The sequence below is a fragment of the Emys orbicularis genome, chromosome 9 (assembly GCF_028017835.1).
Source record: "Emys orbicularis isolate rEmyOrb1 chromosome 9, rEmyOrb1.hap1, whole genome shotgun sequence".
Classification (NCBI taxonomy): domain Eukaryota; kingdom Metazoa; phylum Chordata; order Testudines; family Emydidae; genus Emys; species Emys orbicularis.
The window spans coordinates 89,383,353-89,407,593 of record NC_088691.1 but is presented as its reverse complement, the minus strand read 5'-3'; the positions used below and the strand labels follow the sequence as shown (position 1 = coordinate 89,407,593).

General features: G+C 44.3%; 1 protein-coding gene across 1 annotated transcript in view; it reads left to right on the top strand.

Moving 5' to 3' along the window:
* The first annotated feature begins 4,069 nt into the window (after nucleotides 1-4,069).
* The window catches only part of WDR49 (WD repeat domain 49), a 77,071-nt gene continuing 56,899 nt past the window's right edge, over nucleotides 4,070-24,241 (top strand). The window contains 1 exon segment of the mRNA XM_065411205.1: nucleotides 4,070-4,228. Within this exon segment, the coding sequence (XP_065267277.1) occupies nucleotides 4,070-4,228 (159 nt within the window).

The window sequence follows — 24,241 nt, the reverse complement described above, 5'->3', positions numbered from 1 at the left end:
GAAAGAGACACATTTTCGAGCCACATAGACTTCTTCAGATCTGGGAAAGGTACTTTGTGTCAGCTGAATACAAGGTGGCATAAATTGTTTAGCATAAATAATTAACATGTATTTTAAGGTGAAGTGGCTTGTTAACAACACTGGAGTCATAGGACAAAAAAGGGGAGTTATTGGGTGCAGATTGTTGTAATGAGCCACAAATCTAGTGTCTTTATAAAGACCATAATTTTTAGTATCTGGCAAAATAATGAATTTAAGCTCCCGGGCTTGTCTTCCAAAGATGTTTTGTAGGTTTCCTTTGAGAACGAAGATTGAGAAGTCAGCTACAGAGTGATAGTTTTGTGAAAAGTGTTTGCCCATGCGTGACATGTTTTTGTCTTTTATCATTTTTCTGTGCAAGTTCATTTGAGAGCATAGTGGTGGTCAGGTTTCACCAACATAGTTGTTATTGGGGCACGTGGTGCACTGGATAAGGTACACCACTTGTGATAGGCATGTGTAGGATCTTGAAAGGTGTGTTGTGGGGGGGTGGAACTGATCATGTAGCAGTGAAGACATGTCTGCAGGTTTTGCATCTGTTCTGGCAGGGTCTGGTGCCAGTTTGAGTTTGTGAGTACTGATCAGTGGGGAGGATGCTTCTGATGATGAGGTTGGGTGTCGGGGGGGGGGGGGGGGGGAGGGTATTGAAGTCCAGAAAAGGGGTGTTGGGAAAGATTTCTTTCAGAATATATGGTTCCCATTAACTGTTTAATTATATCCCATGTGGGTCTCAATGTGTGAGGGTAGGTGACAACTAGGAGTGTGTGGTTGGAGGGAGGTTGTCTCTTTCACCAACAGAAGTTGGTCCAATAAAAGATATTACTTCCCCCACCTTGTCTCTCTAATCTCTCTTGTGACCAATATAGGAACTGCAAACAAATTTTGACGGGAATTTTAAGGGAGGTGGAATTACAGTGTCCATGATAGATTAGGTCTAGATTTAATCTCTGTGGATGCAAACTGATGATGTTTGCTGCAATAACCTTTTCTCCCCAACCCAGCTGTGATGGAGTGGGGTCCAGCCTGACATCATCCTTCCCTAGATGTTCTGCAGGATAGGGTAGATTTACTTTCCACTTGGATCTTTGTAGGAGCCCCTTCCGGGGAAGTGGCCCAAACTACCGTAACAATGTTTCCCATAAGTCTGGCCCCACCTTCCTGTGGGCAATGATTGCTGGTTCTGGTCTCTCCAGTAGAGGGGGTTACAGGTGATTTGCTCTTTTGACCAGCTTACCCTGTGATGGGATTCCAAACTGGCTTCTGCCAGTGAAACTCAAGGAGTTATCAAGCCCTGAATGTTTGTATCTATAGGTTCTGCCATGCTTTTATTTGGGTATATCGTTTTCCCTCTCATTCCCTTTTCCTTAACAGAAGCTGCTTTCAAATTGGCCATTAGAGGAGGTGTAGGAGGAGCAGACCTCCCTTCCACGTCCAACCACAGCAGCTGTGTGATGCCTCTGAGCACCTCCCACTGATGGTGAGTTTTCAGGACCCTACTTTTTTAACATCCCACCTTTTTACTAGGACAGAGCAGAGAGAATATAGTGGAATCCTCGGCCCAAATGTAGGGGCAAAACTGAAAAGGTAAAACAATAGGCGTTGCAAATAAATCCAGCTACCTTCTCACAAAATAGAAGAGAAGGTAAGATAGGGTTTACATGATTGCTGGAAGGAAAAGAAAAGTAATAGCTATATTTCCATGCACTCAATTAGGGACTTAAAGAAATCCCCATGCCTGGGAGGTACACTGAAATCTGGCAAAAGTGACTGTAATCTGGCTACCGTGCTCTCTACAGGAAAGAAAGAGGGCACTATGGAGGATTTAAAGGGACACTTCCAGGTTAAATTTGACCCTAACTTCAGTTAGGTGAGCATAATCTTCTCCAGAACTAATGGAAATAGTTCCATTGTTTTGTTTAGTTCCAACAAAGACAATTTTTAATAAACCCAAATGCTCCATCACTAGACCAGATTCTCAGGTAGCATAAATCAGCTACATCTAGTTCTGCAGGTTTAGACCAGCTGAATATCTGGTTCTAATGCATGTAAACTTGAGTGGAAGTGATAAGTGTAGTACAAACTAATTTAATATCATAAAATGAAGTGATATTATAAATATTAATATATCCTTATTTTCCATGTCCAAGATAAGAGAAATGCACAAAACAGAGTATCAGCAAAGCAAAAGAAATGAGACGTTTAAATTTCTTTCTGTTTTAAATGACTAGTTATGGGATTTAGGACCTAGGAAAGGAAATGTCCTTTTAATTATTCATAATTAGTATTTCAGAGGAATATAGTTCCACTATTCCATCAACCATGTTTGTGCTTTCTTCAACTCTGCCACTTACGGCTGGAACACCCTCCATGAACTAATCAGTAAGAGCCCTACCACTTTCTCCTTCACATCCCTTCTGAAGATCTGTTTTCTGCCTGATGCCTGCAAGAAAACACACAGTTAGACTAACGCCCACTTGGCAAAAGTCCGTGTAATTACAAACAAACAAACCCATAGCAAGTGTATACACATATGTAAAATGATGTATATTTGATTTGCTCCTTCTTCCCAATCCTGCATATGTTGCTTGTCTGCTCCATCACCAATCCTGCAAAACATATGCATGCAAGAAACTTTTCTTACCATTCATGGAAAACTGTTGGCAGGGCTGAGGCCTCATATAGTAGACCACCGGCAGCAAGTCTCAGACCTCAGGTCAACTGACTTCCAGGGCTCACACTATCGGACTAAAAATATCATTGTAAACATTTGGGCTCAGGCTGGAACCTGGGCTCTGAAGCCCAGTCAGACCCTAGGCTCCAGTCCAAGCCCAAATTATCTACACTGTTATTTTTAGCCCCATAGTGTGAGCCCTGGAAGTCAGTTGACCTGAGGTCTGAGAATTGCTGCCTCCTTTTTGCGGGGGGGGGGGGGGGGGGGCTTGCAGCCTAGACATACCCATAGATTGCACACTCTTTAGGGCAGGGGAACCTGGTCTACCTTTGTGCTTATACAACACCTTGCACATGGGGATCCAATCCTGATATGGGTCTCTGAGCACTACTGTAATATAATTATGATCTAAACCCAAACATAGGATAAAAGGTCAAATCTTGCCCACCCTTTTTGCCAAATTGCATCATTTATTACCTCGTGAAACTTCGTTGAAATCAATAAGATTGTGCCTGGCAGTGGGCACAATGAGGATTGGCAAAGTCGGACTCCAAATTTGCAGTTTACTGTGATGTAAAAGCTGGTTCACTTAAAACAAATCTTATTTTGTAGTATGCAAAAAAGGTCACTTTTACAGGAGGGCTTTGTAGTATATTTGATTAAATGGTGCCATTGCCATTCCTTTATAGCTATATTGTACTTCTAGTCATGCTTGCAAATAGCCCTCTTATGCAAACACCTCCATTTTGACCAATAACCAGAGGAGAGAAGGGAGGGAAGCTTAGCTAGCTTTGTATACGTTGCCAGGAAACATTTGTAAGCACCAAGAACAAGAAAAGCAAAGGACTCTGTACGTTCCTTTAGTTTAAACTCTTTATTCGAGAGTAAAAATAGTTGTAGAGCTTACCAAAGTGTTCTGCGAAAATAATGGAGTTATAATCACATACAATCACAACATTAAATATCACATTATTAATGACAAGGTAAGTAAAATGGATTTTAAATAGCTGACTTTCTAATGCATATTTAGATATCAAATAGAAATGTTTGTACACTTGCTTTCTGTATTAGTTAGTTACAATCAAAGGCAGCCAGGTACATCGTACCTTTAATAAATAGAATGTTGGAGAGTATCTTTAATGGTCTGGTATGTTATGAAATAAAATTCAAAGTCAAGAGTTAAAAATGTTTTTATTGTTTTATTTAAATTGATCTTTTCCCTCTTTATATACGTTGTCTCAGAATTTGAGCTATTGGATTTCTACAAAAAAAAAACCTAAAAAAAAATATTTTTCTTAAAGGACAAGAACTGAGTCAAATATGACCCTATGTGCCAGAAGATGTTAAAGTGAATCAAGCATGAGCTACCCACATCTTTCACTTAACGACTCCCAGCCCAGTGCTGGGTGTCTGACCCCAGACAGAACAGAAGACACTGCAGCAATGAAAAATGTTGCGGAACAACTTGAAAACAGACTAAGTATTTATGATTTTATGAAAATGCAAGAGATTTTTATGGTAAGTGAATTTCCTAATTAAAATATTAATTGAAAGGATTTTGAGTTGCTTATCAAGGAAATATAGAAAGCATTATCAATAATGTTTATATTGTCATATGGTATCAAGAAAAGTGGGTCTGTGTCTGCATAAGGAAATATAGGATGTAGAAACAGACAAAATTCTCTTAGTTGGGTGTGAATCCAAGATTAGGACAAGAAGCGATGGGCTTAAATTGCAGCAAGGGAGGTTTAGGTTGGACATTAGGAAAAGCTTCCTAACTGTCAGGGTGGTTAAACACTGGATAAAATTGCCTAGGGAGGTTGTGGAATCTCCATCATTGGAGATTTTTAAGACCAGGTTAGACAAACACCTGTCAGGAATGGTCTAGATCAGTGGTTCTCAAACTAAGGCCTCCGCTTGTTCAGGGAATGCCCCTGGCGGGCCGGGCCGCTTTGTTTACCTGCCACGTCCACAGGTTCGGCCGATCGCGGCTCCCACTGGCCGCGGTTCGCCGCTCCAGGCCAATGGGGGCTGCGGGAAGGGCGGCCAGCATGTCCCTTGGCCCGCGCTGCTTTCTGCAGCCCCTATTGGCCTGGAGCGGTGAACCGCGGCCAGTCGGAGCTGCGAACCGCGGCCAGTGGGAGCCACGATCGGCCGAACCTGCGGACGCAGCAGGTAAACAAACCGGCCCAACCCACCAGGGGCTTTCCCTACACAAGCGGCAGCCCTAGTTTGACAACCACTGGTCTAGATAATACTTAGTCCTGCCATGAGTGCAGGGGACTGGACTAGATGACCTCTCAAGGTCCCTTCCAGTCCTATGATTCTATGATTAGAAATACTAGTCAAATGGGGGGGGGGGGAAACAGTAATCAGGAATAATCTCACTGCCTAAAAGTGAGGCAACCAAAGAAAGGTTTATCTTTTTTCTTTCCCAGGTGTGGCTTTAAATAAAACTCCCGTACGTATTCAACATGACACAATACAACCCTAGCTTTAGGCAAACAAGGGGCCATTGACCTAGCACTACTCTTCAGGAAGCCATGCTACTTATCTCTGCAGCCATGACTCAGGCAAATACTGCCCACAATTAGAGATGAGCCAAAATCGGAAACTTAGATGATTTTGAACCTCTTCCAGTTTCAGGCAGACTCTGTGGCTCAGACTTAAATTCCTGGATTAGAACCCACCCCATCTGTTTTGGTGCTGTGTTGGATCTAGGGGAGAAAGGGGCCTGTTGTCTGGTTGAGATGCAGCCAAAATACCACGAGTAAATGGTGGAAATCATATGAAAATACCTGATCTCATGAGATTTCTGCCCATTTGGAGCTGAAATGTCACAAAAACATCTTGTGATTTTGGGAGTCATTTCATTGGAGTCTTGATTTGCTCCTAAATCTGAGACCTGTAGGGCGGGGGTAAATTCTGATGTCAGTTACACCAGTGTAAAATTGGAGTATCTCAACTGACTACAGTGGTCTCAGGATTTACAGTTTCTCCAGATTATGCCTGTGTAAATTAAATCAGAATCTGACCCACTTCCTATCTCTAATCATGACACCTGTTGTTGGAGTGCAGTGGGCAAAACATTTCCATGAAAAATAATGACATTTGCAGTGGCCCAGTTGCCTTGAGACAGCAAGACAGCACTCTTCACTGCTATACAAGGTGCCTGGGCTTGAGGCCCCTGTCCATGTCACACAGCAATAACCCTTTCCCCGAGCTGATTAAGAAGGGGGCTCTGACATGCGCCTAGGGGTGTCCCAGTAAATGGTCAGATGCAAAATTATGACAAAGACACAGGGATTTAGGAGGTTGAGTGAAGAGGGACCAAAAAGGGATTTTTTTAGGGGGAAAAAAGAGTTGTTCAGAGTTCCAACTTAGATTCAGTGTTTTCCTGTCCTCAGACGGAATAGCTTTTCTTGATGGTAAATATGTTCTCTTGGGTGAGCAGACCTATTAGCAGTTGCCATCAATAATCTCCACAGGAGCTGCATTCATAAAGCAGAGTCTTAGGGCTTGCCAACATGGTGCGGGAAAGTGCTCTACAGGGGTGTGATTTGTAGAGCTCTCTAACTGCCTCATGTAGACCCTGCTGGCATGCTCTTTTCAGAACCTTTTAATGTGCGCCAGCAGGGTCTACATGGACCAGTTAGAGCACTCTACAAATCACACTCCTGTAGAGTGCTTCACTGCATCATGTAGGCAAGTTCTTACGTAAAATGTGGGCTGCATCCATGAAGCATTGTAGCGGGGCAGTCACCCCGCTCCGGCTCTGAAAGGGTTAAAAGCCAGCTCTGGGAAAAGGCTGGGGCTGAGAGGCAGCCAATCAGGGCTTGCCAAGCCAGTATAAAAGAGGGCAGACCAGAAGGGGTAATCGGTCTCTCTCTTGCTTTGGAGAGAGATGGACCTAGCTGCCTGAAGGAGCAAAGAATACCTTGGACAGAGCAGTGCTGGGGAAGGGGCAGACTGAGCTGGGGAGCTCAGGCCTGGTGACCTCCCAGGCTGAGGCCTGACAAGAAGGCCTAAGGAGGTACTAGGGTTGCAGAGAGAGGCCGCAGGTCCAAACTCCCTTGCCGATGATGAGTGGCCAATTCAGATTGCAGTTTGCCCCTGAGGGAAGGGGCTAGATGAGGACTAGCAGTGGGTCACTGAGGCGAGGTGGGCTTAGGGGATTGGGGTTCCCAAGGGAGGGGAGACCCAGCGTGTGGGGGCACTGCTGTGGGGCAGCACCCCAAGGTAAGGGGCACCAGGGACCGGGAAGGACGCGGGGCCTGAAGTGCTTATAAGTGGTGAAGATCAGGAGGAAGCAGGCACTGGTAGGAAGACACAGGCCAGCAGGAGGCGCTCCGAGGCTGGAACTGAGCTAATTCCCAGACGACCAGCAGGAGGCGCTGTGGCGGGTGAGTGCTCGACCTGTTACAAGCAGACACAGAATTAGGAATGGGTGGGCTTGTGCCTTAAAGCACTGGATTGGGATTTGGAAAATCTGGGGTTTATTCTTGGTTCTGAGAGGTTTAATTCATGAAGGTATTCAGATACGATAATTATGAGGGGTGGAGTGGGGGATAACGTGCTCAGATAGCTAAAGTGACAAAGTAGCCCAAAGAAGAGAGCCCAATGACACTGCAAAAGGAAAAATACCCGTTTTTTGTTTGTTTGTTTGTTTGTTTTGATACAATATAATTCTCCTTTCACTTGCAGTGGTGTATATCTGGAGTAACTCTGGTGAAGTTGGCAGAGATATACCAGTGGTTTAAATGAAACTGGTTTAAATGAGAGGAGATTCAGGCCTGATAGCTCTGTAAGAATAGCCAAAATGTTCTAAACCTACTTGAATAGGCCTCTGTGAAACCTAAGCGCTGAAGAAAAAAAAATCTGAACTGAGTCTTACTTACTGTTTATATACTGCTGTGAGTAATGGATGTTTTCAGGTAAACTACTCCTGAGCCCAATTCATTTGCACAGAAATGTTTCCTGTCACTCAATATCTAACTAAGAATTCCACAGGTGATCTGAGTTAGACTTTTCAGAGAGGAAATATGTTTTGCCCACTTCATGAGATTGTAGATTTTGGCACAGCAGAACTTTATTTTATGAAATACAAGCAATAATACCGCCTGAAGATGAAACTGAGGATCAACCTGTTGACCCCTCTTCTGTGTGGAGGTGCTTCTCATGAACATGGAAGCAACACTGCTGTAATTTCCTGCCAAGATACAGTACGATAAATACGGAAGCAGCAGGCATTAGCAGAGTAACACCCAGGGAAGGTACAGCTGAGGCAGAGGAAGCTATTGTAATCACATACTTCATTAGACCCAAATTAAACCACCTGCCTGACACAATGGAATAATTAGATCTCAAAAGCTCTATCTGACCAATCATTGCTTATTGAGATGTCCAGTATTACGGGTGACCTCACATTAGTGCTTCATTTGAAAGGATGTTGAGCCCAGCAAGACATGCTCAGTGATCGCACTACATGCTTTACAGGGATTAAAAGAACTTGTCTGCTATTGCTCTTCATTTGCCAATTACCAGTATCAACACACACAAGAAGATACCACTTTAAATAAACTGTGCATAGCTACCATTTTCCCCAATGCAGAATATACACTGCACATACAAAATGCAAGACAGAGACAGAGAAGGATCAAGTACAAACATCTTGACAGCTCAGAGAGCCTTTATTTAGTGATTGCAACACAAAATCATTGGTTTTAGCTTCACATGAGATAAAGTTGCCTCTGAGTGTAGTTTTTGCTTTTAAGGCAAAAAAGCATTTGTGGCCTTTGGGTCTTAATGTTCAGGGCAGATGGACTGGATTGCATGTGGATCCCCTTCCTGTCTGTAGCCGTGCTGTGCTAGGCAATAGCTTTACCTCAGGTGTATAATTTTTAGTGCAGGCTTCTTATTTATTTCCAGTTGCTCTGCTTTTGTGGCCTTCAAGACTGCTTAAAATGGATGGAGTTCATTTTGTGCAACATACACCTGCAAACTACCATTTATTTTCATAGATGCAGTCACTGGGTTTCCTTTTGTATGTGTTCAGCCTAAGAACGGCAATTTCTATTTCTCTCCAGACTATCAGTCACTGTCCTTTGAGCCTAATTTTGGGAACAAATGGAATGGTGCATCACCTAACATGCTTAAGATACATGGACTTTACTATGGGTATGGTCCAGCTGCAACCAACCATCATTTCTGTTTACCTCCAAGCTATCTGTCACTTTAAATCACATTTCTGGAACACAATTTGTAGAGGGTTGCAATTTGCTGAGTTGCCTTTAGTAAGTCTAATTGTGTAATTTTATATCTATCTAAAAACATGCTTTAGAACTTTCTGAGAGTCTTGTGAGTGATATGGAAGCAAATTTCAACCAAATTAAATTTTGTTTGATAAATTATATTCTCAAATGCATTCACTCAATTATTAGTACTTCTGGCCACTCATATTCATCAAAATAATTTGTAGGAAACAATTACATAGAAATGAATATGAACCCATTAGCCTTTACATTTATATTCTCCTCCCATCTGAATCCCCCAAAATAGTCTCTTGTTTGACTCTCTAGGTCAGCGGTTCTCAAACTGTGGGGACCACAAAATGAGTCGCAACCCCATTTTAATGGGGTTGCCATAGCCAGCATTAGACTTGCTGGGACCCAGGGCTGAAGCTGAAGCCCAAGCTCCACCCCCACTCAGGGCAGCGGGGCTTGGGCTGAGGCCCCCTCTCCCCTCCACCCAAGGCGGCAGGGCTCGGGCTCCGGTCCTCCCCCTGGGGTCATGTAACTTTGTTGTTGGAAGGGGGTCACGGCGCAATGAAGTTTGAGAACCCCTGCTCTAGGTTATCTACAATCTTGCCTTATTGCCTGTTTCCAGTATTACATAGGTTTGTATTGTACATCAATTAATTTTTATACAAAAATTATAGGATTCAAACCTAGTTTCCACTAAAATCACTTGGAATATTGCTACTGTGGAAACAGGATGAGACTCCAGGTTTCTAATTCATATTAGAATTGCACAAATAGGTGGTGCTAGTAGATTCACCAATAGTTAAGATTGCAAGATACTTTCCATTATAAGACCCTGTTTTCAGTTGCTTATAACTTTGCCAAACTTTAACTGTTGAAGCTGAAATTTCCCATGTACAGACAACCTTAACTCTGACTTTTCATAATTTTTGAATGCTTGACTTTGCAACCATAATAATGTTCTTCTAACTCCTTTTTGTGTGTGTGTGTGTGTGTAATACATATATAAATCTAAAAACAGTGGACTTTGATGGTACTACCTGGAATGTGGATGGGAAGACCTCTACTTGCTAAGTGCCCTTTTGATGGGCTTGGCATTATAGTTTAATGCAGATGAAACTTAAAATGATTTTTGGTATCAATTGTAAAATATTACCACATTGTTGAAGTGACCCCTTTGCCCACAGCAAAAGTCTGTACAAGTCTCAGAATTTTTCAGTAGAGGAAACCCAACTTCTTTTATTGAATGCAACAGTAATAGTAGCAAAAGGATGATGACTTTGGTTCTATATGTATCTTGAGCTGTTAGAATGGAGTTTGGAAACCCAATGCTATTTACATCTCTTCATAGATGACATGCCTAGAAACCTTTGACTGACTTCCAATATTCCCATTCAGTTAGGGCTGCCAATTTAATCATATAAGTTAACCCATTTGATGATGTAAAGTAGGACCGCCTCCCCCCGCCCCCAAAAAACCTTTACCATTAATAGGCCCAGGAAATGAGAAAGTTGGAACGTTGTTTTAAATGCTATAATTAACCAAAATATTTTAAAAATTTACCTTACAAATACTGTAAAACTGAGTGTCAGTGCTTTTTCTTAGTAAAAGAGCACCCAGTTTGATTGGCTGTGTTAGTTTAAAAACACCGGTTTTCCAGACTCAGAGTTCCATACCTAGACCGCTCAGGCACATTGCTCCCATGTTCATGTCATGGGCCTGGTCCCCACTAAGCCCCCACTTCGGACTAAGGTACGCAAATTCAGCTACGTTAATAACGTAGCTGAATTCGAAGTACCTTAGTCCGAACTTACCGCGGGTCCAGACGCGGCAGGCAGGCTCCCCCGTCGATGCCGCGTACTCCTCTCGCCGAGCTGGAGTACCGGCGTCGACGGCGAGCACTTCCAGGATCGATCCGGGATCGATTTATCGCGTCTAAACCAGACGCGATAAATCGATCCCAGAACATCGATTGCCTGCCGTCGGACCCGGAGGTAAGTGTAGAGTAATATACCCTTGCTCACACTGAGTAATACCTCACTCAACTAGTAGAACTGCTAAACTTGCCCCCTCACCACCCCCATATGTTGGGAAAAAATACTCTAAATTTCAAAGTTGTTTATGCTTTGCAGGGATCAAACAGGACCCAGATTTTGTTTTTTTTTCTGGATGTTTTGTGAAACATTTTAATCATTGTTTAATTAAAACCATTATGGAAATTATTAACTAATGGTTTTGATAAATGAAAAATGTCAACCATTGCTGCAATGGTGTTGATAATGTTTTCAATAAAAATGTGCATTAAAAAGGTTGAGCAAAACAAAACATTTTGGAAGCGTTGCCAATTTTTTGCAAACTTTTTCATTTTTGAAAAATAAAAAGGTAATTTTGCAATATTGGAAAAAAATGTGGACCAGCTCCATTTTCCCCAGATCCTTTACTACTAAAGTCAATGGGAATTTTGCTATTGACTTTATTGGAAGTAGGATCAGTCCCTAAATGAATAGTGTCATTGCAGCCAATGAAAATCCCATCCTACATGTGTCAATATGCGATACTCAGATCAAGACGGGCATTGTCATGGCATTTTTTCAAAAATGCCAAACTGCAAATACTTTGATATAAAAACACTAAGATCACCTGCTGAATGCCTAGCTCAAGTGGTTCATTTCTCCCCCTACCCCGTGAGAAAAATTACAGCTCTGTTCTTGACAGTGTCAGCAAATCAGTGTAGTATCACAGGATTTATTTCCTATTTTAAAGGAGTTCAGTGAAGTCCAATCAGATACCATCATGTGTGAGACAATTGGAAATGACAGTTGTAGATTGCCAAGTATCTTTTTTTTTTTATGTAGTGGGCTGTTAGAATTTATAACTGATGTTAACATAAAAATGTAATTGCTGGGATGGATACCTAGGAGAAAGCATTCATTTAATAGAGATCTTTAAGAACACAAGTTATATACTTTTTTTTATTAAATATGCATGTATGCTCTGCACTGCCATACTTCTAGGTATGTGCGCCATAAAGTTTGTGCCAATGATCCCTCCCAGATTATTATTAAAAAAAAAAAAAAGACATTTCTGTACCAGAGAATGACTGTCCCCTGCAGTTCCTAAGGTTTCCCAGCACATTAGCCACATTCTGAACATTAACATCAATAGGTGCTGAAACTCTTGCAGAGAGGAAGAATAGATAGCCTTGTGGTTAAGGCACTGAACTGGGACTCATAAAATCTGGGTTCTTTGCCATAAAAGTCCTGCATAACCTTGGATAAATAACAATCTCTGTGTGCCTCAGTTCCCCCTCCATAAAATAGGAGCTAACAATGCTTCCTTCCTCCCTCTCTTTAGACTGTAAGGCAGCGATTCCCAAGCTTTTTGCTGCCATGACCCTATTTTAATGAATTATTTCCTCCTGGGACCCCAAACAGTGTGGAGGATGCCATTTTGAATAGCAAAATGGCATGCTCCGCAGTGTGACCTCGCATGCATCATACATGTGAGGTCACGCTATGAGGAGCAAAATGGTGTCCTCCACACAGTAGAGATTGCCGCCGCCCCATCTGCTGATGGCGTGAACCCATTTGGGGTTGCAACCCACAGTTTGGGAACCGCTGCTGTAAGTTCTTTTGTGCAAGGGCTGCCTCCTACTGTGTATTTTGTACAATGCTCAGCATGACATGGCCCTGATGTCAGGTAGGGTGTGTAGGCACTGCCACTATAAAATATATTAATAAAACGTCCTTTCCCAGGAATGCATGTAGGCAGGATTTTATAGGTGCCATAAAGACAAGACTTTGAGGGCCAATGAGCCTGCTACACTTTTAAATAGACAGCGCTGAATAAAAGTCTTTAACAGGATCAATATCATTGGTAACTTCCATAAAGGTAAATAATTTACAGCAGGGGAAACATTCAGAAACTATGTGGTGTCATCTAACTATACAGCAGTTAGCAATATGACAAAGAACTTGTTTCATCTGGAGAGCTGAAACAGGCTCCTGTATGGACTATACTGCCAGAAGAAGTCAATGAAGCAACTAATGAGAAGAGGATATCAGAAGAGGCCCAAATCTGCAGAAATTTTACATCTGAAGGGTGAGATTCTGTGTTGTGCCTCTAAGGGGGGCAGCACAGAACTTGTAGTCCAGGGGAAGGAGGAGGCTAAGGTGGCTTTAAATCTTCCTGATCTGGGTGTGCTCCCTCCCGTCCTGATCTGGGTGTGCTCTCTCCACCCGAGCCGCTTCCTGCAGCTCCCATTGGCCTGGAGCGGCGAACCGCGGTCACTGGGAGCTGCGATCAGCCGAACCTGTGGACGCGGCAGGTAAACAAACCGGCCCGGCCCGCCAGGGGCTTTCCCTGAACAAGCGGCGGCCCTAGTTTGAGAACCACTGCCCTAGAGGTCTAAGTGACGGCAGCCTGCTCGATGGACTGCAAGGCTACCTGTAATGTCCTCAGTGCTGTGTGCTGCAGCCACACCTGGACACAACCGTCCCATCCCGATCCCCACCCCTGGCACGCCTGTCTAGCTTTCAGCCTGGTTTCTGAAGGGGTCTTCGAGAGGCAGCCTTATAGCTGGTGTCCACAGTGCTTGCACCAGGGGAATCGCCACACAGCTGGCAGCAGCAAATTTATAGATCTATGATTTAGCCATGGTGGCCTGAAGAATGGACTTTAATCTCGAACAGTCCCTTGCAAGTCTTCTTCCTTTGGCAAGAGTCAGTATGGGAGAGTGACACAGACTGACACTTTCCTGAAATAGTCTGACTGAACTTTACTGAGTTAAGTTAAACCTTATTGAATTAGTTTTAATACCTTTAGGGTCCACTGTATTAAAAATGCAATTGGGTATGTGGCACACTTGCCAACTTTCACGCGGTAAATAAGCACCCCGACTTTCACAATAAGCCCCAAATCAAGCTAATCCCATTTCAAAACAAGGCCAAAACAAGCCAATCACCAAGAACCCCAACACTCTGTGACTAGATCCCCCGACGTGCAGTCTGGGACTGTGATGGGCCCGCTGTGCACCCCGACTCTTTCTCCCCCTTCCCCCTGCTTGCCGGGAGCCGATAAAAAAAGAAGCAGCAGCAACAAGCTACAAGCCCAAAAAGCTACAAGCTAAAAACTAGCCAACAAGCAACTCGCAAGCCAATTAAGCCCAACACAAGCCCAATTTCTGCATTTTTTTTGTGGGTTTGGCATGTCTGGTATGTAGTAGTGTGTGAATACGCCTTCTCTAGGAGACAGACTAATACAATCTAAGGAACTTCAATGGGCTTTCTGGAACAATACCCAGGAAGTGGATTTCCTAGGAGGTACCGGGGTAAGGGACATGCAAATGGCCCCCTTCGACTCACTCTTTTGAAGCTATTCCCTGGGGAGGAAAACCCATTGTCTACTAATTACCTCTTCCTGGCAACTCCAAATCAAAGATCCCTGAACTGTATCAAGGGTGGACTAAACATGTTATGAGTGTGCTTGTTCTGAACTGAAGCTGTGTTGGGCTTGTGATGGCAAAGGAAAGCCCTAGGGTGGGGTGTTGACAGACTGCTCCTGCCAGAGTGCATGTAACAATTGGGTGATGTCTAGTAAGCTTGTGTAGGTTCTTCTATTGTTTTTAATCTGTTTTCCATGTAGTGCTTTTACCTTAAGAATAAAGTAGGTTTGCATAGAAAGAGCTGTGTGGTAACTATAACTGTGGGCAGTCACACTGTTAACCATCTCTGAAGAGAAAGCAAGCAGGCATGTTTGGGCAGCCTGGGAATACATTGAAGGCAGGGCATTGAGCAGCCTGGGAATGCCCTGGTCAGAAAGGAGAGAGATGTGGATCTCCACCCAAGAAAGGTAATGGCTGGAATGCTGGAAGCCTGAGAGTGGGTACCCTTGCTGGATCACTGAGGTGAGATATAGATGCAGTTGCTCTGAACTGACAGAGGGTTTAGGCTTCTTAAATCCCTCAAAATTGCATCTCCCAATCTCATTTGTGGTCGGCCTCATTCTCTACTTTCTTCAACTTAAGCTCTCTAAACCTTTAAAAGCGTACTTCTGCATGCTGGAGATCACTCCACCATTGCAGTCATCTTATTCTCAACTGCTGCAAGACTGCAACTTGCTGGGATCATCTAAGTATCTCCTTATTTGTGACAAAATCAAACTAACGGTTGTTAAAAATACACTAACTTTTGACACTGAAACCTGTTTAGTTTCCTCTCCTCCGATGTTAATGGCCATGCTTCTGCTCCATATAACAGAGATATCATCACTACTGCATTGAACATTCCTATCTTAGTTGTCACACAGCATCCTGTCACCCAGACAGAGGTCTTGAAGATGCTGAAATGCCATTGATGCAAAACCGATCTGATGTGTGACTTCTTCAGCTATAGAACCTCCTGATGTCAACCAACTGCCCAGATAGATAAAACTATTCACCCATTCAATATCTCTAGCTTCAACCTGTAGGAGAAAAAGGACTCATGGCTGGAACTGGGGCTTTTAGGGCCCCTTCACAGTGGACTAGCCATTTTATGTGGCATAAAAGTGCCAGAGCAGGTGTTAAGATCTCACTTGAATTTCCTATTCAGTTAAATAAGAATTCTATGCAAGGACCAGCTACTGGACTTGGCCCATGCTTCTTAGCTTCTCACTCCTCCAACTGATGGAGGTTTCTTGAGAAAAATCATAGAATCATAGAAGATTAGGGTTGGAAGAGACCTCAGGAGGTCATCTAGTCCAACCCCCGGATCAAAGCAGGACCAACCCCAACTAAATCATCCCAGCCAGGGCTTTGTCAAGCCGGGCCTTAAAAACTTCTAAGGATGGAGATTCCACCATCTCCCTAGGTATCACATTCCAGTGCTTTACCACCCTCCTAGTGAAATAGTTTTTCCTAATATCCAACCTAGACCTTCCCCACTGCAACTTGAGACCATTGCTCCTTGTTCTGTCATCTGCCATCACTGAGAATAGCCAAGCTCCATCCTCTTTGGAAGCCCCTTCAGGTAGTTAAAGGCTGCTATCAAATTCCCCCCTCACACTTCTCTTCTGCAGACTAAATAAGCCCAGTTCCCTCAGCCTCTCCTCATAAGTCATGTGCCCTCTGCTGCACTCTCTCCAATTTGTCCACATCCTTTCTGTACTGGGGGCCCCAAAACTGGAGGCAATACTCACCAGTGCCGAATAGAAGGGAATAATCACTTCCCTCGATCTGCTGGTAATGCTCCTACTAATGCAGCTCAATATGCCGTTAGCCTTCTTGGCAACAAGGGCACACTGTTGACTCATATCCAGTTTCTCGTCCACTGTAATCCCCAGGTCCTTTTCTGCAGAACTGCTGCTTAGCCAGTCAGTCCCTAGCCTGTAGCAGTGCATGGGATTCTTCCGTCCTAAGTGCAGGACTCTGCACTTGTCCTTTTGAATCTCATCAGATTTCTTTTGGCCCAATCCCTCCAATTTGTCTAGGTCACTCTGGACCCTATCCCTATGTTCCAGCTTATCTACCTTTCCCCACATCTTAGTGTCATCCATGAACTTGCCGAGGGTGCAATCCATCCCATCATCCAGATCATTAATGAAGATGTTGAACAAAACCAGCCCCAAGATTGATCCCTGAGGCATTCCGCTTGATACCGGCTGCCAATTAGACATCGAGCCGTTGAGCCCGACGATCTAGCCAGCTTTCTATCCACCTTATAGTCCATTCATCTAATCCATGCTTCTTTAACTTGCTGGCAAGAATACTGTGGGAGACTGTATTAAAAGCTTTGCTAAAGTCAAGGAATATCACACCCACCACTTTCCCCATATCCACAGAGCCAGTTATCTCATCATAGAAGGCAATCAGGTTGGTCAGGCATGACTTACCCTTGGTGAATCCATGTTAACTGTTCCTGATTACCTTCCTCTCCTTCAAGTGCTTCAAAATGGATTCCTTGAGGACCTGCTCCATGATTTTTCTGGGGACTGAGGTGAGGCTGACTGGTCTGTAGTTCCCCAATCCTTCTTACCTTTTTAAAAGAGGGGAACTATATTTGCCTTTTACTAATCATCCAGGACCTCCCCCAATTGCCATGAGTTTTCAAAGATAATGGCCAATGGCTCTGCAATCACATCAGCCAACTCCTTCAGCACTCTCGGATGCATTAGATCTGGACCCATGGACTTGTGCATGTCCAGCTTTTCTAAATAGTCCTTAACCTGTTCTTTCACCACTGAGGGCTGCTCACCTCCTCCCCATACTGTGATGCCCAGTACAGCAGTCTGGGAGCTGACCTTGTCTGTGAAGAACGAGGCAAAAAAAGCATTGAGTACTTCAGCTTTTTCCACATCATCTGTCACAAGTTTGCCTCCCCCATTCAGCAAGTGTCTCACACTTTCCCTGACCACCTTCTTGTTGCTAACATACCTGTAGAAACTCTTCTTGTTACCCTTCACATTCCTTGCTAGCTGCAAATCCAATTGTGCTTTGGCCTTCCTGATTACATGCATGCTCAAGCAATATTTTTATACTCCTACCTAGTCATCTGTCCAAGTTTCCACTTCTTGTAAGCTTCCTTTTTGTGTTTAAGCTCCCTGAAGATTTCACTCTTAAGCCAAGCTGGTCGCCTGCCTTATTTGCTATTCTTTCTGCACATCAGGATGGTTTATTCCTGCGCCCTCAATAAGCCTTCTTTAAAATACAGCCAGCTCTCCTGGACTCCTTTCCCCCTCATATTAGCCTCCCAGGGGATCCTGCCCATCAGTTACCTGAGGGAGTCAGTCTGCTTTTCTGAAGTCCAGGGTCTGTATTCTGCTGCTCTCCTTTCTTCCTTTTGTCAGGATCCTGAACTCGACCATCTCATGGTCACTGCTGTCTAGGTTGCCACCCACTTCTACTTCCCCTACCAATTCTTCCCTGTTTGTGAGCAGCAGATCAAGTGCAGCATGGCCCTTAGCTGGTTCCTCCAGCACTTGCACCAGGAAGTTGTCCCCAACACTCTCCAAAAACTTCCTGGATTGTCTGTGAACTTCTGTACTGCTCTCCCAGCAGATGTCAGGGTGATTGAAGTTCCCCATGAGAACCAGGGCCTGTGATCTGGAAATGTCTGTTAAGTCAAGTTAAGGAAAATGGTGTTTTCCTGCAATTACATTCTTCTTCAAGTGCTTGCTTGTGTCCATTCCACTCCACAGACAGGGAGGAACATCAGGAGGCCATTTGCCTGTTGGACTTCTGTGTGAAACACTCCATCCACCTTGAAGCTTCCCACTTCCTGGGAGCCCAGAACACTCTGGTAGATTACCTCAGAAGGTCTTTCTCTTCTCACCACAAGTGGTCCCGTCATCCAGAAGTGACCAGATCATCTTCCAGAGGTGGGGGTTTCCCCATGTAGACCTGTTCACAACCAAGCAGAACAGGAAATGTCAGCAGTTTTGCTTTCTACGCGGTCACAGCCCAGGCTCTCTCTCAGATGCCTTCTTACTACCATGGACAGAGCTCCTGTTCTATGTGTTTCTGCCCATTCTTCTGGTGCACAAGGTCCTTCTGAAAGTCAAGCAGGACAAAGCCAGGGTTATCCTTATAGCCCTCGCATGGCTGCGACAATGATGGTTCAGCATTCTGCTGGATCTGTCAGTAGAAACCCCGCTGCTGCTTTCACCCGTCCTGGACCTGGCTTCGCAACATCATGGCTGTTTGTCCCACCCAAACCTCAGGGCCGTCCCCCTGACCATATTGAAGCTCTATGGTTGAACTCGGTGGAGCAGACATGTTCAGAACAAATCTGCCAGATCTTGCTAGGTAGTAGGAAACCGTCCACTAGAGCAACTTACGTAGCCAGATGGAAGCGTTTTTCTGTGTGGTCTTCGCAACGAGGCCTCTCACCAACTTGGTCACCCCTCCAGTTGGTGCTGGAATACCTGCTCCATCTGAAACAACAGGGCCTAGCCATTTCATCGATCAAGGTGCATCTGGCGGCAATCTCAGCCTTCCACCCTTCGGTGGAAGGTAGGTCGGTCTTCTCACATGAAATGTCCATTTGCTTTCTCAAGGGATTAGAGAGACTTTACCCTCAAATTTGCAAACCTATCCCACCTTGGGATCTAAACCTGGTCCTCTCAAGACTCATGGGCCCTCCCTTTGAGCCAGTGGCATCGTGCCCTCTGTTGTATCTCTCCTGGAAGGTCGGCTGCCTAGTAGCGATTACTTCAGCCAGGAGGGTCTCAGAAATCAGGGCCCTTATGTCAGATCCTCCCATATACAGTGTTCTTTAAGGACAAGGTTCAACTGTGTCTCCCTCCCCCCACCCCCCTCCCCACCCCACATTCCTCTCAAAGTTGGTCTTGCAGTTTCATGGTAATCAGGCTATTTTCTATCCATTTTCTTCCCAAAACTGCATGAGGAGCAGTGTTTCCACATGCTGCATATTAGACACGCCCTGGTCTTCCACACTGAGAGAACCAAGCTGGTCCGTAAATCAACATAGCTCTTTGTGGCAGTAGCAGACAGGATGAAAGGCCTACCGGTTTCAGCCCAGAGAATTTCATCCTGGATCACTTTCTGCATTTGTATGTGCTATGAGAAGGCGGTGTCCCACTTCTTTGCATCTTGAAAGCCCATTCGATGAGAGCTCAGGCTTCATCAGTGGTGTTTCTGGCCCAGGTCCCTATCCAAGACATCTGCAGAGCAGTGACCTGGTCATTGGTACATACCGTCTCATCCCACTACGCTATTACCCAGCAGGCTGGTGATGATGCCAAGTTTGGTAGAGCAGTGTTTCAATCCACATGTCCACAAACTCTGAGCCCACCTCCTCGGGTACCTCTTGGGAGTCATGGAATGGACATGAGCAAGCACTGGAAGAAGAAAAAATGGTTACTATCTTTTCTGTAACTGTTGTTCTTCGAGATGTGTTGCTCATGCCCATTCCACGACCTACCCTCCTGCCCCTCTGTCAGAGTTAGCCGGCAAGAAGGAACTGAGAGGGTGCAGGGCTGGCTGGGACCCTTATACCAGTGCATCCACGCGCAGCACCATGGCACTAGAGCCGGCCTGATGGATACCACTGAGGGAGAAATCTCTGGCCATGGTGCATGCGCACCTAACGTGGAATGGACATGAGAAACACATCTCGAAGAACAACAGTTACGGAAAAGATAGTAACCATTTTTTCCTCTCTCATCTCTCTTTTTCTAACCGTTCATATTCTTTAAGAATATGATGTGAGCTCCCAAAGTTTAAATGAAAAAAAAAAAAACCTGTATCTGTTTCTGTGCTCTGTTAATTGTAAAATATATAGAAAATTATTATTTTTATATTATAGTAGCACCTAGAGGTCCCAACGAAGATTGTGGTCCCATTGTGCTAAGTGGTGTACAAATACAGTGAGACAATTCTTGTTTCAGACAGTTTACAATATAAATAGACAAGATAGACAGAGGGTGGGAGGGGGAAGGGCAAAGGTACTTATCTAAGGTCACTGGCAGAGAGGGAAAGAGAACACTGGACTGAGCCTCAAGAAACCTAGGTTCAATCTACTAGACTATGCCACCTCTTACTAGGCCAACCTGCTTCTCTTTAAGAAAAAAAATACACCATTTAATTCCGTGAATACTTCAAAGCATGGGCAGCGGGTCGCACAGGCAGGGGGAGGAATTGCCTCCCCAAACAGCCAGGCGTGACCCTGCTCTCTGTGTGCGGCTGTGGCTCCAGTCCTCCTCCCGGCTCTGAGTCCAGTCCCCCAGTGCGCTGGGGTCACCTGCCTACCTGTACTCTGGAGCTGGGGAGGCTGGGGCCACGCGCTGCCTGCCTTTCTGGCACTCCTTTGGAGCTTGGGGGCTAGCTGCGGGAGTGGGCCGGTGGCCACGGTGGGGGTGGGGCAGCGGTGGCTCTGGGCTCTGGTGGGGAGGGGCTTGGCTCCAGCGGGTCTTTGGGCATAAGGGCTGGGGCTGGGGGTTAGCCTCCCTGAGCCGGCGGTTCACGCGCTGTCCATGCTTCAAAGACTGTGTTACTCTAGACTCTTAGACAGAAAACCATCCAGAAAATGATATAATTGAAACTTTAATAACTAGTAAAACCACTGATGTGGGAAGGAAAAAAACAAACCCCTCCAACCTTCCATCAACCTGCAGTCTAGTTACATGCTGTCTGCCTCCTTACAATCTTTCATTAGCATACCATGTTCAGTGGATGGTGGAAATAGTGGAGGAGTAAGATAAACTGGTGCATCTGTGCTGGAACAACATATCAATCCACTTGAGAGGCTGTTCACAGTAGCTGGCAGTGATTCTGCTGTACATATTCATTCAAAAATATATTTAGTAATTGAATCAAATTGACCAGAGAAGCACAGAATCAAAAGATGGGGAAAATAAAAGGAAGGTATAGCAATAGAGGGAGTACAGAAGAATCCTTCTCACTGGGGTACCTGAATAGACAATTTATCCTGATTAAGGCTCTGATTCTGGAAATACTTAAGCTCATGTAACTATTCATGTGCTTAAAATTGAGCATGTGCCTATGAGTTTGAAGGATCAGGGCCTAAGAGGTGTGCCTATTAAAAATGAAAATCTTGAAATAAAAGACTCCAGTGAATCTTTTTTTCAAAAAATCTTTATATTCAATACTCTTTAAATAAAGTGTGTGTAGCTCTCTCTCTGTACTGCATCTTTAAATTTCTAAGCTATGTGATTCTCTGCGGGGATGGCTGATACTCTGAGAGTCCCAAGCTAAAAAAGGAGCAAACTCTTTCTCATGTCACATTTTAACATCTCAGTGAATTGAGACCAAATTGGGTAAATGCAAAACATATCCCGGGAGATGGCTGTCTCATTTACATGGCAATGTCTTGATGCTAAACACATCACAGTGGGAAAATGTTAAATTAGCTCCTGTATTAATATTACATTAAGATGTAAATATATGATGCTGGGAAATGCAAGGTTGGGAATGGGTATAGAACTTTTGATTTCTAAGCTGCTACTATCAATTCTCCCCAGGTTGAAAGTGTAACCATCTGAGGGATGTTAGGTATCCCAATGAGATTCTCAAGGTGTGTGCACGCATGGGGGGAGGGGGCGGGCTCAGCCCTGTTTCTGATGCACAACTGTTCACCACATCACCATTGCAAACCTACATCTTCGTGGTCAGTGTCAGCAAAGGTTCTAGCCAAGTGGATGGGTATGGAGACAGACATATTTGCTTATCCTGAGAGCTTGTCCCCAAGGTCAGGTTTTAGGGAAGTTGGCAGGGCATTTGCAGGGTAAAGGTTGGTACCTCATTCCCTGTAGCTCACACCTTCTGGGGATACATGACTGCAGACTCCAACTCTTTCATTTTGCAATTTGGCAGTTGGCCCGAGTTTTAGGTGCTGGTCATCTGCAACTCCCACTGATCTCACTGTGGGAACCGCGCAGCACTTTTGAAAATCAGTCCACAAAAGTGGAGATCTCTGTTCTCCTACACAAAAGTGAAATAAAAGTTCCTGTGTAAATACAAGATAATTTGCATTCTAGTATAGTGTGTCATTACTGTGAGACATGGAAAAACAAGATAGATAACACTGCTCTACAGCCAAAATGCTTCTGAAATAAATGTAGTCAAACTTTACTAATTCTGGGTCACTGAGAACGAAAATGATGCTTAAAATTGTTGATTGGCTCTAGTTTTCAAGATATGCTATTGGGTCAGTATATACGACCCTTGACTTGGGAATGGCGGAGGATAAGTGAGTTATAAAGGGAAGGGATCTCAATTTAAACTAGAAATGACTAAAATACATCTTTGACTGGATCTATGAATAAATCTATGACTGGGTTTGGACAGTACTTGCTTTTTAGGCAAAACAATGAATGATGCAATCTGAAGCTGGTATTGCATCATACATGATATGAATTGCATCATGTTATTCCTAGAAGTCATGGATGATGCAATCATAACAAAGCTTACATCACTCTGCTGAACAAATTGGCCTATATCAGCTCTAGAAATCATACAGTGTCGTGCTCTCTTATTTGTCAGTGTTTGATTTTGCAAAGGGACACATTTCTGTTTAGCCAAAGTGAGCAGAGATGCCTCGTACTTGTGTGAACAGTGCAGATAACTTCTGCTATGTTTGTGGTGAAGTGACTTTTGCATCACAAAAGCGCAGTATAACCACTATGGTTAAGAAAGCCTATCACCTTTATTTTGGCTGCAAAATTGGCGATCAGGACAAGAGGTGGGCCCCACACATATGCTGCAACACTTGTGCAACAAATCTTCGCCAGTGGTTGAACAGGAAAAGGAAATCTATGCCTTTTGCAGTGCCAATGATTTGGAGAGAGCCAACAGATCATACCAGCAATTGTTACTTCTGCATGGTGCCTCCAGTTGGGAAAGGTGTGTCAAAGAAGAAAAAGTGGACTGTGCATTATCCAAACATTCCATCAGCTATACGCCCTGTACCCCACGGAGAAGGACTGCCGGTTCCTGATGCACCAGAATCATTCTCACTTGAGTCAGACGAGGAAGAGGAAGAGGATGAAACTTCTGGTCCTGAACCATCAATGTCACAGGACCCACATTTTCTCCCATCCTCCTCCTCTGAACCACACCTCATAACACAAGGTGAACTGAATGACCTTGTCAGGGATTTGGAACTACCCAAGAGTAAGGCAGAGCTGTTGGGCTCCAGACTACAGCAGTGGAATCTCCTGGCAGGTGATGTTAGGGTTTCCATGTTCCGTGACCGTCAAAAGGATCTTGTCCCATTCTTCTTCATGGAAGGTGATCTTGTAGCCTGCAACAACATCGATGGTGTGATGGCAGCCCTCAACATGGTTCACGATCCAGATGAGTGGAGACTGTTCATTGATTCATCGAAGACGAGTCTTAAAGCTGTTTTACTGCATAATGGCAATGTTTTGCCATCAATTCCAGTTGGTCATGCAGTCCATATGAAGGAAACCTAAGACAACATGAAACAACTTTTGAGGTGCATAAACTATGACCAACATCAGTGGCAGCTTTGTGGCGATTTGAAGGTTGTTGCTCTCTTGCTTGGTCTGCAGACTGGATACACAAAGTACTGCTGTTTTCTCTGCGAATGGGATAGTCGTGCAAGAGATTCCCACTACATCAAGAAAGATTGGCCACTCCGACAGTCATTGGAGCCTGGGAGGAAAAGTGTTCAGCATCCAGCACTTGTTGAATCAAGGAAGATTTTGTTACCACCCTTACACATCAAGCTGGGTCTGATGAAGAACTTTGTCAAGGCCATTGACAAAACACAAGCAGCTTTCAAGTACCTCC